Source organism: Cygnus olor, chromosome 8 (assembly GCF_009769625.2).
Source record: "Cygnus olor isolate bCygOlo1 chromosome 8, bCygOlo1.pri.v2, whole genome shotgun sequence".
Taxonomy (NCBI): domain Eukaryota; kingdom Metazoa; phylum Chordata; class Aves; order Anseriformes; family Anatidae; genus Cygnus; species Cygnus olor.
This window is the reverse complement of record NC_049176.1, coordinates 15,463,426-15,480,096: the sequence shown is the minus strand read 5'-3', so window position 1 is coordinate 15,480,096 and position 16,671 is coordinate 15,463,426. Positions and strand designations below refer to the sequence as shown.

At 39.0% G+C, this 16,671-nt stretch overlaps 1 protein-coding gene across 1 annotated transcript in view; it reads left to right on the top strand.

Annotated features, from left to right (window-relative positions):
* HMCN1 (hemicentin 1) overlaps positions 1-16,671 on the top strand; it is a 200,588-nt gene that overhangs the window by 147,558 nt on the left and 36,359 nt on the right. Inside the window, 15 exon segments of the mRNA XM_040565286.1 lie at positions 1,011-1,124; positions 1,259-1,461; positions 1,715-1,796; positions 1,927-2,058; positions 2,281-2,430; positions 3,854-4,013; positions 4,623-4,747; positions 6,293-6,476; positions 6,635-6,732; positions 7,156-7,434; positions 7,995-8,185; positions 9,789-9,870; positions 10,661-10,797; positions 15,007-15,148; positions 16,214-16,358. Coding sequence (XP_040421220.1) covers positions 1,011-1,124; positions 1,259-1,461; positions 1,715-1,796; positions 1,927-2,058; positions 2,281-2,430; positions 3,854-4,013; positions 4,623-4,747; positions 6,293-6,476; positions 6,635-6,732; positions 7,156-7,434; positions 7,995-8,185; positions 9,789-9,870; positions 10,661-10,797; positions 15,007-15,148; positions 16,214-16,358 — 2,224 coding nt within the window.

The window sequence follows — 16,671 nt, the reverse complement described above, 5'->3', positions numbered from 1 at the left end:
CAGCCAGTTATGGAGCTAGTGTATTCTTAGTATTGCTCCAGTGAGTAGAGAAGGCACTTGGCCTATTGTGTTTTTAAAGTATTTAATAACGTCTTGGCTGTTGGATGGGTTCTCTTCTAAGGAGAACTAGCTCTGACTGAAAGCACTGAAATAAACTGTGTGAAAAAGACTGTTGGGCAAGTCACGTAAAACAGAGGTCCTCTGATAGAGGTATTGATTAAAATTGAGTCACTTTGATTCACCTTGCAAAGAAATGATCAGAAATAGTGATGGAGGCTGGGATTAGTTCTGCTGGCTTAGATAACAAAAATTAACAACCCTCCCATTACTTCCATGGGAAACAGGGTGAACCCTTAGTGATTGCTGAATTCTTAGGAAGAAATCCTTGTATCTGCTATCTCCTTACCCATTCAAAGTTCCTCACTCAATGAGACGAGTGAGTGTCGGTGTCATTTCTGCTCCTGCTGCTTATCTTCAGTCCAGAATATCTAGTGCAGATCATTTGCTGTGGCGCTCAGTCCTGTCCTGCAGCTATTACTTGGCTGGGGGCTGTGTTAACAGCATAGACTAAAGTGCAGACTTGGAACTTGCTTAATGGCAGCAGAGGCATATATGCAGTTTAGTAATTCAGGCGCAGGCAGTAGCTTCACAAATGGAGACAATTGATATATAGGGGATAAAGGGTAGGATAGTGACAGAGCTTGGGGAAAAGAGCATAGTCAAGTTAGCAGAGGGTTTAGCAACCATGAAATAAAGAGGCCTTAAAGGTGTGTTAGTGGTCCAAACTTACAGTTAACAGCACCAGTGAAAGACCCTAAAATTTTCTTTGATTTTTTTATGGATTAATGAACCATAAAAAACAATGGCAATTGTGTACATTTTTGAATCTGAGGTTAATTTGGTGCCTATGCTCAGTCTGTCGGACACAGTCTGTTGTCAATTCTGTTGTCGTATTTGAAATTGATACCATAACCGCAGAATAAATATCAACACTTCTCTTTTTACTTCAGGTGCTCGGACTCTGCAGATCCCTCGAGCCAAACTATCAGATGATGGTGAATATACTTGTGTTGCCAGAAACCAAGCTGGGGAAAGTCAGAAGAGGAGCTTCCTAACTGTCCTTGGTTTGTTTTTAGTTTTGCTATTTTCCTAAGATAATATCTATTGCTTAGAAAATGCAGTATTTTGGGTTTTTCTTAGGTTGTTTTTTGCCCTCTCACAAAACAAAGGCAGAAATAACTCTGAGCTTCTTCTACAGTCCCCCCAAGCATCAAAGACCATAGTGGAACCTCACTGACAGTGCTCAACGTGAGAGTGGGCACCCCGGTGATGTTAGAGTGTGAATCCAATGCTATCCCACCACCAGTCATCACCTGGTACAAGAACAGGCGTATAATTTCAGAGTCTGCAAATGTGGAGATCTTAGCAGATGGGCAAACATTACGAATCAAGGGTGCGGAGGTAGGTCAGGCTTGTGGGATGCTGCATCTGCCACTACTCCACTACTGTTAAGCAATTATTTTGTTCTTTATGGGTGTGTTTTACTAGATGTACGTAGGAGATACATTTGCTGGAGGCCTTTAATTCTGTGAAAAGGATTTTGAGTTGGCAAAAGCTGTTAATATCTCTATACTGTAGCATTAATATAAGATCTATATAATAAGCTGTTTTTGTTTTAAATTATTTTTAAATTTTTCTTAAATTTTTATTCTAGGTTTCTGACACTGGCCAGTATGTGTGCAAAGCCATAAATATTGCAGGACAAGATGATAAAAATTTCCATCTTAATGTTTATGGTGAGCATACTCCACACTATCTGCAGTAGTCCTTATTATAATGTCATAGATATTGTAGAGCAAATAATTCAAAATCAATTTACAAAAATATTTGGTAAGCAAACTATTCAGACTTCCATTTGATTTGTAGTGCCACCACATATAGAAGGCCCCGAACAAGAGTGGATGAATGAAACAATTGGTAATCCTGTTACCTTTGTGTGTGATGCTACTGGAATTCCTCCACCGAAACTAGCCTGGTTTAAGAATGGAAAACCACTAGGTAACATTCCTTCATGCTCTTTTCTGCTCTTTTTCCCCCTTTGGAGTACTGCTGTGCAATTTGTAGTCTCTTTGTTTTTTTTCATCTGTCTCTAGGCTGACTCTTACGTTAAGCGATTGGAATCTTTTTATTTTGTTCTGAAATTTTGATGAAAAATTTTCTCAGGATGTGTTTACTCTTTGTGGCCTGCTTTGGAATGACTACCTGTTTACATATTTTCAGAAAATTCTGATTCTGTTGAAGTTCATATTTTGTCTGGTGGAAGCAAGCTTCAGATTGCTCGCTCTCAGCTTCTGGACAGTGGGACCTACACATGTATTGCCTCAAATATAGAGGGAAAAGCTCAGAAAATTTACATTCTTTCCATTCAAGGTAAGTCATGTGAGTGCAGTGGGCAGAATTGGTTGGTAATTTTTGAGTATGACGCTGTATCTGTACTAGAGACACTGAGGTAACATATACGGAGAAGTGGAGAATTTGGACCAGTATTTTTATCATTTGCAACCAGTGGGAAAAAATGGTTAGAAGATTATATAGTTAGTGAGAAATTTGCATGAAAAAGAATATTCTTTACCTCTCATAGTAGGAGAGCTTGAAAACTGTCAGGAACTGACGCATTCTGTGTGTTTGCAGCTGATCACATCCTTCCTTCTGCTGAACATCGAAGCTTCACTGGTTAAGTGTGGAACAACATACATACATGGTGTTCCAGAAGCAATAATACCTGTTGCCTTTTTTCCTCATAGCAAACAGAAGGAGATAGAAGAGAAGTACTGGAAGAATTTTCTTATTAAAAAAAAAAAAATGATTTCCTCAGTCAAATAAGAAACCCTTATTTGTTAGGGAATTGTATATTTCTTGCCTCCCTATACATCACTCTTATGCTGCAAGCACCTCTGCTTTCTTCTGTTCTTAATGACTCATCCCCATTCATTTCACTAGCCTCCCATGTTCAGTAACACACTGCTTGTACAGCATCTGCAGCTTTCTGCTGTGGTCCCTTCCCAGGCCAGCAGTTGCTGGTTGGGGAAGAGGCACAGGAGCTGTGAGCTGGGTGTGCCAGCAGGTACAGATGTGACAGCTAGCCATTAGCAGGCCACACAGATCCAGTGACTGTTCAAAAGAGCAGTTGTTCTGTGGGGGTGCTAGTTCTTGTGTATCCCTGCCTACATGCCAGTTTACCTCAAGTTTAGGAACTGAATATCAAGCTACTTGGTTGATCTAATTTGACTTAAATTTATTGAAATGCTCAGAACTGACAAGTGGGACTAGACGTGATGGATAGCGTGATTGTCATTCGTGTTCTTTAGGAGAACAGACTGAAAATGGCTTGCTGGTTAGGGCGGAGCAAGTGTGTGTCTGTTGATGGGAGTGTGATTGTCTTGATGCAGTAGGGCATTTGACTGTGTACTAAGCATATGCTCAAGAGTTAAGCTGGCATTTTGTTGTTACTGTGTATTGTGATGTTGTGTGAACTGGGATTGTCATAATATTATTGTTCATGTTAGCCAGAGTTGTTCGAGCAGGTAGCTAGATGTTAAATAAATGGCAAGTATTACATGATTTCTGTAATATTGTAAATGAGTGGGTTTCAGAAATGATTAAAAGGGCTTTGAATTTATCTTCACAGAACTCCCTCTAGAAACAAAGTAATCATATACTTTCTAAACTAATTTTGTGTTGGAGGTACTACAATAATTAGTAATACTACTAAGCTACTGTAGCATTACTTTTTATAGCTTAGATTATGTCTCTTGCTGATAAATGTTCTCTTCCTACTGTCCTACATTCCTAGTTCCTCCTAATATTGTTGGCTCTGAAATGCCTAGTGAGGTCGGTGTCCTCCTTGGAGAAAGAATCCAGCTTGTCTGCGATGCTAATGGTGTGCCCATGCCCGTTATGCAATGGCTTAAAGATGGAAAAACAGTTGCCAGTGACGATTTACAAAGAATAAGGCAAGTAAAAGTTAGCAGGCACTGAATTATCTTCTTGTATAATTTAAAATGTGAAGAGTGCAAAGAGGACTGGAAAGAGGAACCATTCTTTAATTCTAGGTTCCTAAAGTGTGCCTAAAGAGGGTCTGAGTCTTGGTTAGCCAGGTTAAGAACATCATCTCCCTCTTCATCTTTTATCATTCTAGTATACTTTGTTACTACTTTGATTTTTAAAAAATAAAATAAAATTATACTGAGATAGATATATGATATCTGTTTTTTTTCTCCATTACTAAGTTCCCTGAAAGTTCATCAGATTAATTCAATTTTGTAAAGCTCTGTAAGTTCCATTAAGTTCTTTTGGAGGGGAAAGATCTTGATGCTTTTCATTATGGATTCTTGGAAAACCTGTTTGGAATTAAATCTTACTGCAAGGTTAAACAGGACATCTCTAAAAAAAGCTTCCTAGCCTATCTCTAATAAATAATGATTTACAGAAAACAGTGGCTCTCTAGTGAAATTCCCAAGAGGATAGAGGGAATTGATTTAAATGTGCAAAACTGAATGTTTATTTGCCAGGTCATAGTAGTATATAAACAAATTCACCGTGTTTTATGACCTTCCTTGTAGAGTAACTCCAGATGGCAGCACATTAACCATTTTCAGAGCTCTCACTTCTGATACAGGAAAATACACTTGTGTGGCTACTAATCCTGCAGGAGAAGAAGACCAAATTTTCAACTTGAATGTATATGGTGAGTTTTCACAGATGTGAAACTAAAATCTGGTCCATAATCCTATCTTTGTAAGTGCACTCAAGAGAGGGCCAAGAAATGAATGCCTGTCTTCAGGGTAATACTACATGCACATGTTTCCAATTTCATGTACTGTAGATATCACAGTATGTTACACAGGATGTTCTGTCAATGACAAGATTATTTAAATTTCTCTTAAATGTGTTTTGGGATAAACAGAAATTAGTTCCTTTGGTGTATTTTATAATAGAGGAATTCTGCTTTTGGTGATTTTTTTCTTGTTGAGATTCACTGGGGGCTGATTTACCATGATATTCCTTTTTTTTTTCCTATTAATCGATCTGCATTAATTCTTGTCAAAGTACATCAGTAAAACCAAAGTAATATGGTAGAACACTAATTGTTAAAGGTTCCCTCTTCCCTGAGAAATAGATTATTTAGAGTTTAAAAGAAATATGATATAGTTTGGGATGAAATTCTTGTTTTCTTACACAAAATGATATAAAGAAGACAGCATGATTCTTCTTTACCATTGTAGTGTGTGGACGTTTTATTTTTTGAAAAATAAGATCCTGATGTGCTGTGAGTAGTGTGAAAAAGTTCTGCATAGGAAGCATTTCACAGAGGTGTAAGCATCTGTCCCAGTTATACACTGAGACTCAGAATTAGTTGGAATATGAGTGTGAGAAGAGTAACAAGATGACCTTTAATATAATAAAAAATAATACTGAAAAAAGCACCACATCACATCACTATACAACAGTGGAGACTGTTTTGGTCAATTTGTATTAGCTGAGGCTCGAGCAATAACCAACTTAAGTCATCTTACCATGCAACTGTAATGGTGTGCAATGGGATCCTAAGTCAGCCAGAGCTTGGAGCTGCATGTGCCCGGACCTTCGTTATAAAGTGAGTCCCTTTTTGCCCCCAGGACTTAAAAGGCTTTCAAACTATAAAACCAAACAAAAAGACAGCTAAAAACAATGTTCTTTTAGAATCATGATCCAGAATACTTAACCAGTCATTTTGAAGTTTTCTGTATGTTTTAAAATTCTCAGCCTATACATCTAAAAGTTAATAAGCTAACTTTCCTCCTTCGTGATTCTAGCTTTCATGTTATTTAAGGTTCATTGAAGTTGATACCTTTGGCAGCAAACTGCAAAGTCCCATTTGGCCCTTAAGAGGTTCAACCCATTCCCTCTAATGCTTGACAACTTGCTCCCCCCTGCAATGCCATTTTTTCCCCATGAGCTTCAGGCTCTGAGCCCAAAGATCTCGTTTGCCACAGCCAGCACAAATAAGAGGGAGTGTTATAATCATTCTGCTGTGCCTCTGGTTTTAAATATGCACGTGAATATTTATTAATGCTCAATATTATTGTTAGAGGTTTTACTGTTAAAAAAATTGGGGCCTCTTCTTTCTTAAATGCCTGTGGGACATTAGGTGCAAGATTTCATAGGCTTCCAAGTATGGCAAGATTACATATATGGAATGATTTTAAGAACCAGTCTTACCATCTTCCTTTTCAACATTCACAAAATGTAGTTCCTCCAACAATAACCAATAAAAAAGATGAACCAGAGGACCTCACTGCTCTTTTGGACACCTCCATAAATATTGAATGTACTGCTACTGGAACTCCATCTCCGCAGATAAACTGGTTAAAGAATGGGCTTCCTCTGTCTGTCTCCTCCCAGATCAGGTTGCTGTCAGCTGGGCAAATTCTAAGGTTGGTTTTCTTTTATTTTAACTTAGCTAGCTGGGTTTTCTGTCTTTTGCTAGCTAGCATTGTTGGAAGCAAGAGTAAAATTTGATCCAAACCATGCCATAATAAAAGTGTGATACTGTATTCCATTTACAGCTCAACTAAAATGATTTTCTCCTTAGGCTTGCCCGAGTGCAGGTATCTGATGCTGGTGTGTACACTTGTGTAGCATCTAGCAGAGCTGGAGTGGACAACAAGCATTACAGCCTTCAAATTTTTGGTAAATTTCTCTGAAAAGCTATATGTAAAAAATCTATTGCTCAGTTAATTTCTTAAACCTAATCTTCATTTTTCCTTCTCATCAACACAAAGTTGCAGACATCCACAAGTGTTTCATACTTAGATAATCATTTGAAATACATTCACTTTTTTATGTTTGTTTTTTGTTTCTTTGTTTTGTTTTAGTGCAGAGTGTTTTAACCCTAGAAGAGTCCTTACTTGAATTGGCACCCATGATGTGTCAGGTTTTTTTTAGAATGAGTAATAATGTATAATTTTCAAGTGAATTTTAGCTTAGTTACTTAACATAAAATAAGGAGTGCAGGTGAGGATATGCAAAAGGGTAGCTGCATTGCAATTATTTTATATTCAGAATTAACTATTGTGTGTACTCTGTGTGAATCAGCTCTTTGTTTCTCTGCAGTACCACCAAGCCTGGATAATGCTGGAGGAACAGAGGACATGACTGTAGTAAAAGGCAGTTCAACGTCAATGAAGTGTTTTACTGATGGCACTCCTGCCCCTACTATGTCCTGGTTTAAAAATGGACATCCTTTAAGCCTTGGAGCGCACCTAATTTCAAGTGACCAAGGAATGGTCCTTCATTTTGTAAAAGCAGAAATTGGTGACACAGGCAAATACACTTGTGTAGCGTCCAATGAAGCTGGAGATATCAGCAAACACTTTTCCCTGAAAGTGCTGGGTAAGGTTAACCTGTCAGCTGAACAAAATGGAAGCAGTAAATGGGTGTCTACTCAGGGCAACAATTCAAAAATTGTCTAGTGATAAGGGAGTATTTTCAGGAAACATCTTCTGTATTTAATAAAACAAACAGGATATGGAACATACCTAAAGATGTTTGTGTAATATATGTATTTTTACTCAAGATTTCAGGAGTACTGAAATATGCCAACTAGCAGTAAAGTGATTTGCAAAGTAATTTTGTATAAACAAACAAATTGGGTTAGTGGAAATTCAGCTTGACGGGTTCATAGCACAGCTGAAGGTACAACAGCTAAAGAGATAATAAAAATCTTCACTGATACTATGTAATATTTTTTTTTCCTGGGATTATGAAAACTTTGACTACTAAATTAATTTCACAAAATGTGCAAATTTCTAGACAGAGGTAGATGGAAATCATGATATACCCAGTTGTACAGCCAGGCATAATACTGATGCAGACTAATTCTACAAAGTCTGAACACAAGTTGGTGAATTAGGCTGAGTCAGTAAACAACGTGAATGTTTTTCCTTCTATAGAGCCTCCTCACATCAATGGTTCTGATCAACCAGAGGAGCTCTCTGTGATTGTTGACAACCCCCTTGAACTTCTTTGCATGTCTACTGGCATTCCAGTCCCCAAGATCTCATGGATGAAGGATGGGCGCCCACTTCTGCAGAATGACAATGTTCAAGTCCTAAGAGAAGTGCTTCGAATAACCAGTGCTCAGGTAAAGCATTTGTTTCAAAACAGTCTCAAATGTTTTGAAAACATTTTGTTTCAAAACAGCCAACCCTAGAGGAGTGTACAGAATTGTCTGCTATTAGGGCCGTCCTGAGAGGGGTCCTCAAAAACCTCTATAAAATCATCTGCTTGCATGTGCAGTTGGAGAGTATATTTTTCCAGCCTTGCCTTGGAATTTTCCGTACAGAACAGGCAGTAATATTACGGGTTAAGAGTAACCAAGTACTTCTGCCTCTTCTGAGCATTATTCAAGTTCATTCTTTATTTATTGCTGCTTTTTCACACGAAGCAGAACAATCAAGTCTAGGGACTTGTGCCTTTTTCTGGGTTTATTTCTCTTTTTAGTCTGTATCTGTAATCTTATATTGTTGATTTCCTGCCTATTTGACTCTTGTTGCTGTCACTTGTTTTTCTTCTTCCGTATTTTATAGTTCCTCCTCAGCCTTTCTTCTTTTTCAGAGAACTGAGATTTTCCTAATATTTATTTGCTTCTCACATGTATAGGCCATAGACTGCAGGGAAAAAATGCCTTTGCAGTCACCTATGTGAAAGTTAAATAAAAATAAATAAAGACAATACAAAGGCTTTCAGATTAATTCAGACAATAAAAGAGTCCATGGAAAAGTAACTTGTACAGAACTAGACCACTAAACTAAAACTGTATTCAGCTACACTCAGCTAGGCTGAAGGTCACCAAACACAAGTGGGACGGGGCTCAGGAAGAGGGACAAGCAGTTTGATTCATTTGAGCTGGTTTTGTTTCTAAAGCAAACACTTCTCATCTTTACTATGAGGAGTTTACAGGACAGAGAAAGCATAAAGATATTTGAGGATTCGTGCATAAAAAAACTTCCTTAGTACCCAGAACTGACCTTTGCTTAGATGGATACTTATAGCCACTTCCTTCTTCATTGATCACCTATTGCAGAAAGCATCAAAAAGAGAAGAGGTTCTTCCTGGAAGCAAATTACCCAGAGAGATTATTTAGAGCCCTGCGGCTCCTAAGCAATCTCTGTACAATCCTACCATGGTAAAAGAAGCAAGTTTCCAAGAACTAGAGAAGACGAGTCTCCAGGGAGACCTTATAGCAACCTTCCAGTGTTTAAAGGGTGCCTATAGGAAAAATGAGTAACCTACAGGATAGACTCTTTATCAAGAAATTTAGTGAAAGAACGAGGAATAACGGTTTTAAACTAAGCAAGGGTAGGTTTAGATGAGATATAAGGAAGAAATTCTTCACTCAGAGGGTGATGAGACACTGGTACAGGCTGCCCAGAGAAGCTGTGGATGCCCCGTCCCTGGAGGTGTTCAAGACCAGTTTGGGTGGGGCTTTGAGCAACCTGATGTAGTGGGAGGTGTCCCTGCCTACAGAAGGGGGGTTGGAACTAAATGATTTTTAAGGCCCCTTCCAACCCAAACCATTCTATGATTCTAAGAACTCTTTCATTTCTTTTCAGACAGTTCTTATCTGTTGTCTTTACTTTTAAGTGCTGCCCTTTAAATTTTGCTGTCAATGTTTATATTTCACTGTTTTTCTGAATTGTTCCCAGATACTGCAATTCTTGCTGAAGTTGTTCATGTGTTTCTAGGTGGAGGACACAGGAAGATACACATGTTTGGCGTCTAGCCCAGCGGGAGATGATGATAAGGAATATTTAGTAAGAGTGCATGGTAAGTTTAATTTAGGCAAAAAATACTCCTCAAACTCTAAACTCCTAAGGTATGTAACAGTATCTCAGTTTAACAGCTTATGTATTACTAAAGAAGAAATATGTGTTTTGAGAAAGTGATGTTACATCATATGATAACTAACATTTCTGTATAAGATTAACTATTCTAAACCTTACGAGCAATTAAAAGGGAAAGTTCTACCTGATGCAATCCAAGTCTTGTATTTTGAATAAATAGGAAGGTTACAGATATCAGTAATTAACATCAGTGGTCATTTGAACTGAGTTTATTGTGCATATTAAAAAGAGTATAAAGTGTAATGATGTCTATGATCTTAGTTTTTCAGTAGAAAAACTTAAGAAATCTATTTACAAATGAATACATAAAATGTAATGTCAGTTAAGGTAGTATAAACACCAGGACTTCTGCAGTTCTACAATATGCTTAAGGTTTCTTCTTGAAGGTTATAGCTCCCCTGTTTCTTGATGGAGAATTTATGGAAATTCTGTGATTCCCCACTCTGTCTGGCTTAAATGCTGGTGCCTTCACTGAGAATGGACTTTAAGTTAATTTGTCACAGTAGTTTCCAGTGTGTGACTTAAGAAACAGGTTCACCAGTTATACGAACGTGGTGTATTTAACACAAGTATTGAAAAGCAGAACTAATTAGTGGCACTGTAGCTTTGTCTTTATCTTAAATATTGAGAAATAAAATGGAATTTTTCAATTAATAGTTTTAATGGTGGCTCATATCTGTGGTGTTTATTTTTCTTCTTAATTTTTGTAACAGTTCCTCCTAATATTGCTGGTACCAGTGGTCCACAGGACCTCACTGTGTTGCAGAACAGACAAGTTATACTGGAATGCAAGTCAGATGCTGTACCACCTCCGACGATCTCATGGCTTAAAAATGGAGAACTTTTAGAGGTACAGCAGTTACATTATTTGTATTAGTTTGTTGCTCCCTTTAGTTTTTACACACAATGCTTGAGGTTTCTTATTCTGTTCACTTGCTCCTTCAGTGCAGTCAAGTTACAGTGCCTTGAATTCAAGCTGAGTTGCCCCAGCACAAATACAGTTAGTCCTAAATGAGTACCTGAAGCTAGCAAGCATGTGAAGTGGCCATCCCGCTGTTACTTGTTCTTTTTTCCTTTAGGGGGATCCCTTGCTCCTCCTGGATCCTCTGAACAATCCTAGAAGCCTTCGGTATACTCCTGAATGGCTTCCCAGGAAAGGTAGCTGAGAGAAGACTACACTATATGTTTCCTTTGGGTATATTATGCATCCTCATATTCTAGTAGCATTTAGGAAGGAATTAAAATTCTTTACATTGGGAAAAAACAAACCACGGGTTGCTAACCACCAAGGTTTTGTATCAAATGCATCTTTTTCACTCATGGTTCCATGTAGTGTCATATAAGGCATTGAGTCCCTGGTGGTTGAGAGACAATTAGCAAGATGAGGATAGTTTAAACAGAATGGTGTGTTTTTTTTCTTTTTTAAATTTCTCATCATTTTATGATGACTCAGAAGCCAGATGATTTACAACCGAACAATTTAAATTAAGTTATTAACTAAACTTAATAATTTTCCCTATATTGATCTTTATTTGTGAATAAAGAGGAAACAAATTTATCTTATGAATTTTGTCTCCCTTAGTTGTAGCCCATCAGTAGGTCTTCATACAAAGTTCTGCTTCTTTGTTTTACCTGTGTCAGCCCGTTCTTCAGGCTCTTTTTCTATTGTAAGTTTAGAAGAATGAAATATCTGTGGTAGAAGTAAGAATATTGGGAGTGATTGTGTCTTACGAAGTGCTGGTAGGGAACGTTACCTTGAATATTGCATAAGAACTAGCTAGAAATGAGTGTAAGAGAAACAATTCTTCCTCTGAATACTCAGTTCTTTAATTGGGTAGCAATTTATTTATGAAACAAGTTGGAACAAGGCTTGGAGGTTAAACATGAATACTTTTTACATGAGTCTACCTTGGAAAGCTAGTGTTTTAAGCAGTACTTGAGATTTTTCCTTTTTCTACATCTTAACTTAAAAAAAAAAAAAAGACACTATTACAAATATTTACCAGAAATCAGAACAAAATAGAGGAATGCTATGATTGACATAGATACTCAGCTGAACACTTAGGAATTAACTGTAATATTAGCTCTTTTTGCTTTTAGGAATTCATGTCTGTATGTGAGGATTGATGCATCTTGATTGTGCAATATGGTCAATCTTCTGCCTTCTGATTTATAGCAGAGTAAGGAAGTTCAGTCTCTAGAGTTGGTTCTTCTCTAACATGAATTTATAAATTAATGCTGCTATAAATTTAGTCCAGATGTGGGCCTCTTAATTCATCAGGTGTACTTTAAGTAGCAGATTTAGGTTTATTATGTTCTATAGCATCCTTTTCATTCTTCATCTTAGCTTAGATAAATATATACTCCAGGTATCAGGACAACATCAGTGTCCCCCTGAATTGTTTCCCCTCCCAGGTTTCTTTCTCAACCTGGAAAAAGTATAATAGTCTACTAATAGTAAGCAGCTGGGAAAGAGCTTTCTCTGCATGTGGAAAGAGAGGTGCCCTATGGCTCAGAGGGTGGTGATCAGTGGCACAGAGTCTGGCTGGAGACCTGTGACTAGCGGTGTTCCACAGGGGTCAGTGCTGGGTCTGGTCTTGTTCAACATCTTCATCGATGACCTTGATGAGGGAATAGCATCCATCCTCAGCAAGTACACCGATGACACAAAGCTGGGAGGAATGGCTGACACTCCAGAAGGCTGTGCTGCCATTCAGCGAGCCCTGGAGAGGCCGGAGAGCTGGGCAGGAAGAAACCAAATGAGGTTTAACAAGATCAAGTGTAGAGTCCTTGAGAGAGAAGGAACAACCACATGTATCAGTACAGGCTGGGGATGACCTGCTGGAGAGGAGCTCTGCAGAGAAGGACCTGGGGGTCCTGGTGGACGACAGCCTGGCCATGAGCCAGCAGTGTGCCCTGGTGGCCAAGAGGGCCAATGGGATCCTGGCGTGCATTAAAAGGAGCGTGGCCAGCAGGTCAAGGGAGGTAATCCTCCCCCTCTACTCTGCCCTGGTCAGGCCTCACCTGGAGTACTGTGTGCAGTTCTGGGCTTCCCAGTACAAAAAAGACAGGGATCTCCTGGAAAGAGTCCAGCAGAGGGCCACAAAGATGGTATGGGGCCTGAAGCATCTTCCCTATGAGGAAAGGCTGAGAGACCTGGGTCTGTTCAGCCTTGAGAAGAGAAGACTGAGAGGGGATCTTATCAATGTTTACAAATATCTTAAGTGTGGGAGACAGAGGGATTTGGCCAACCTCTTTTCAGTGGTTCATGGGGACAGGACAAGGGGCAATGGCCAAAAAATGGATCACAGGAAGTTCCGCACCAACATGCGAAAGAGCTTCTTCACAGTGAGGGTGACGGAGCACTGGAACAGGCTGCCCAGGGAGGTTGTGGAGTCTCCTTCTCTGGAGGTATTCAAGGCCAGTCTGGAGGCCATCCTGTTCAACCTGCTCTAGGGAACCTGCTTTGGCAGGGGGTTTGGACCCAATGATTTCTTGAGGTCCCTTCCAACCCTTACAATTCTGTGGTTCTGTGATATGGACCTCCTTGTCTTGGAAACATTGAGGTTTCATGATGACAGGAGATGACTGGAGAAGTCAGATTTTCAGATTGCAGTGCTACTTTGGTTTAAGTCATTGCTGCTTTTTGGAACGGCCTTATAATGGAGAGTGTCATTCCTCCTCATTTTGTTGTCTTCCGCTGTGCAGATTTTGAACTCACTAGACTTCTCTGTGTTTAATGATGTAATTGTGCAACACCACCACTTTCCGTAGCAGAACTATAGGAAGACCTAGCCTGGAACGGCTTTGGCAGTCGTAGTCTTGGCACTCTTCCTTTGCTTTTGGGAAATGCACATCGAGTGTTACCAAAATAAGTAGATAGGAGTGTCTGGACCTAGTCCATCTTTATTTAGACACTAAAAGAATCGCTGAATTTGTATTTTTTAAAAGTTGATGTTTCTGACATGCCTTGAGTATAGTGAAAGATTTAATCAATAGCTTCATTGCCTGTGTTTTGTCTTCTATATGCTATTTTGTTTAGAAGCACAGGCTATGTACTCAACAGGAAATAACAGTTTTGACCCAAAATCTGTGTCTGTAATCCATCCTGGTGGTGAATCATTTCACCTGTGAGGCTCCGACACTGTTGTCTGTTTTGCGTCCTTAGACTTGCTGTGTTGGTGCCTAGTGTTAGACCAGAGTACTTGTGTGGTAGTGCGGAGGGGTGAGGAACCAGAAGTGTTTCACATATCTGTTGTAGTTGCTATCCGCAGACCTTCTAACCAAAAGAGCAAATGGGAATGTCAGCTTCGAATGTTATCCAAAGTGTGCATAGCGCATACTGTAAAGGTTTGTGGTTGGTTTTTTTTTTTGGGGGGGGGGGAGGTTACTGTTTTTTTATCCAGTCAGCTTTTTGAACACCTGTAGTTGGCATTACTGTCATTCAGTTGTTCAGCTCCAATCCAGATTAGCTGTGGTTAAAAAAAAAAAAAAAAAAAAAAAAAAAGCCTTGACTTCAAATGGCTGCTGAGCAGGTGCTGTACAATCACAGAGCTGAAAAGAGTGGTTTCCTCATATCCAGAAAAGCTGGCTAGCAATCTTAATAGGCTAAGTTTATGTTGGATCCTGTCTGGTCAAGACTTGTAATGTTTGAAGAACAGTCTAGAGAAACTAGTATTTCTTCTGCCGGTGGTGTGCATGGATTTTTGGGGAAAAAATAATAATCATGTGCTAATGGCTGCCCCTTTTCTGTAAAAACTCAAAAGCCCTTTGGCTATACGTTGTGGATTAGTTAACCCAAAAAGTCACCTTATTCAGGCACAAGCTCCAGAAGGAGTTTCAAGGTGGAACCACTACTCAATGATAACTTATTAAAACCTTGTTTATCCTATTATCTTCATGGCTATAAATAAAGTTAAGCTAGCAGTTAATTCAGTCCTTTGTTTATCTTTGTCTCTCTTTCATGGCTGTTCATACTCTGCAACAAAAGAATGCTCTATCTTTAGAAAGAGAACAATCATAAAATTAAATCCATCAAACTCTCTCTCTTTCCCCTTAGGGAACTCCTCGAGTTCGAATCCTATCCAGTGGGCGATACCTGCAAATCAATAATGCTGACCTCAGTGATACAGCAAGCTATACATGTGTGGCAAGTAATATTGCAGGAAAAATGACCAGGGAGTTCGTGCTGACAGTGCATGGTAAAATAATGAAACTGTTCTTGTTGGTTTTGATCTTTGCATGGTATTTCTGCTGGATTTCAAATGGCAAGAAAGAAGCATTAATAATCCCTTTGTAGCCAGGTGCAGGCCACTTAGGCTGCATCTGAACTGTGAAACCAGGTGTATTACCTCATGTGTGTCACCATCGCAGTTCACAGTTGTCCCCCATGCTGGAAGACCTGCTGGGGACTCACCATGGCTCCCTCTCTGTCTCTCTGTGCTTCCTGCTGACAGAGGGTGCTGTGCATCCCGCCTTCATCCTGATACAGAGTCAAGATACATCCAGACTGAACACACAGATCCAAGACAGAGAAATGCTCTCGGGCAAATTTATGCAAGTTGTTAAAGCAATTCACTGGTATCTTGAGGGACTTGGTTTGCATTGCTGTTTTGGCCACTGGTTTTGCAAGTTACTTGAAAACTGGGGCTTCTCTGCAGCTAGAAGCAGGAGATGGTAGGAACATAATGTTTGGAGGGCCCTGTACATCCTGATACCTGCCGTCTAATACCATCGGCCCGCTGGTACTTTCTGAATTTCATTTTAAACCCCCCCTTCTTTTTTTTTCCTCAACTGTAGACTGATTAGAAACTATTCTATTCTCACACTCTTATGATGCTGAAAAACTTTTTTCCTCTTTCTGTTCTTTTAACAACTCATAAGTACCTGCATTATGCTGTGCCCCCCACAGTGACTGTCCTTGGCTGTCCATTTAAAATTCTTGTTCCTCCTTAATTATAGCAAGGATATCATTTCACAGCCTTATTTTGCTGAGTTAAATATGCTAAACTCTTCTGCTGATTTAGCTATGTGGTAATTTTTACAGTAACTAACAAAGGTGATCTTCACAGTGCATTTAAGACAGACTTTGTTTTTCATTCCTTACTGCATCGTGGCAGTTATGTACTGCTCAAAGTGGTAAGAAACTTAGTTCCGTCATTGTAATCATCCCTGTACCTGTTACTGCATGTGTTTTCATGCGTAGAGTTTCAGTCAGAGCAGAATTCTTTTTTTTTCTGATACCTTTTGGAATTTTTCCTTTACAGTGGCTCCGACAATCCGAAGTAGCCCTCAGACTACTGTTGTCCATATAAACGCGTCTGCTGTTCTGGAGTGTATTGCAGAAGGAGTACCAACCCCCAGAATTACATGGAGGAAAGATGGGGTTGTTTTTACTGGAAACAATACGAGGTATTGTGCAATAGTCAGAATAAATATTCTCCTTAGTATTTTTGTTTTGTTTTGTTTGTTTGTTTTTGTTTTTGATTTAGCAATGTATTAGTTACAGAAAGCTTGATTTGACTTCAAGGACTCATAAATGAGTTTTGTTTTCACAGATCAGATCTGCTATTAGTACTATCATCTCAAATAGACCCAAATGTAGAAAATACTGTGACAAAAATAGATATCTAAAGAAGTTGTTCTTCAGAAAAGTAGCAGTAACAAAGATTTCACCCTTTTATTGTTAAGAAAGACAAAAAACAAAACAACAACAACAACAAAA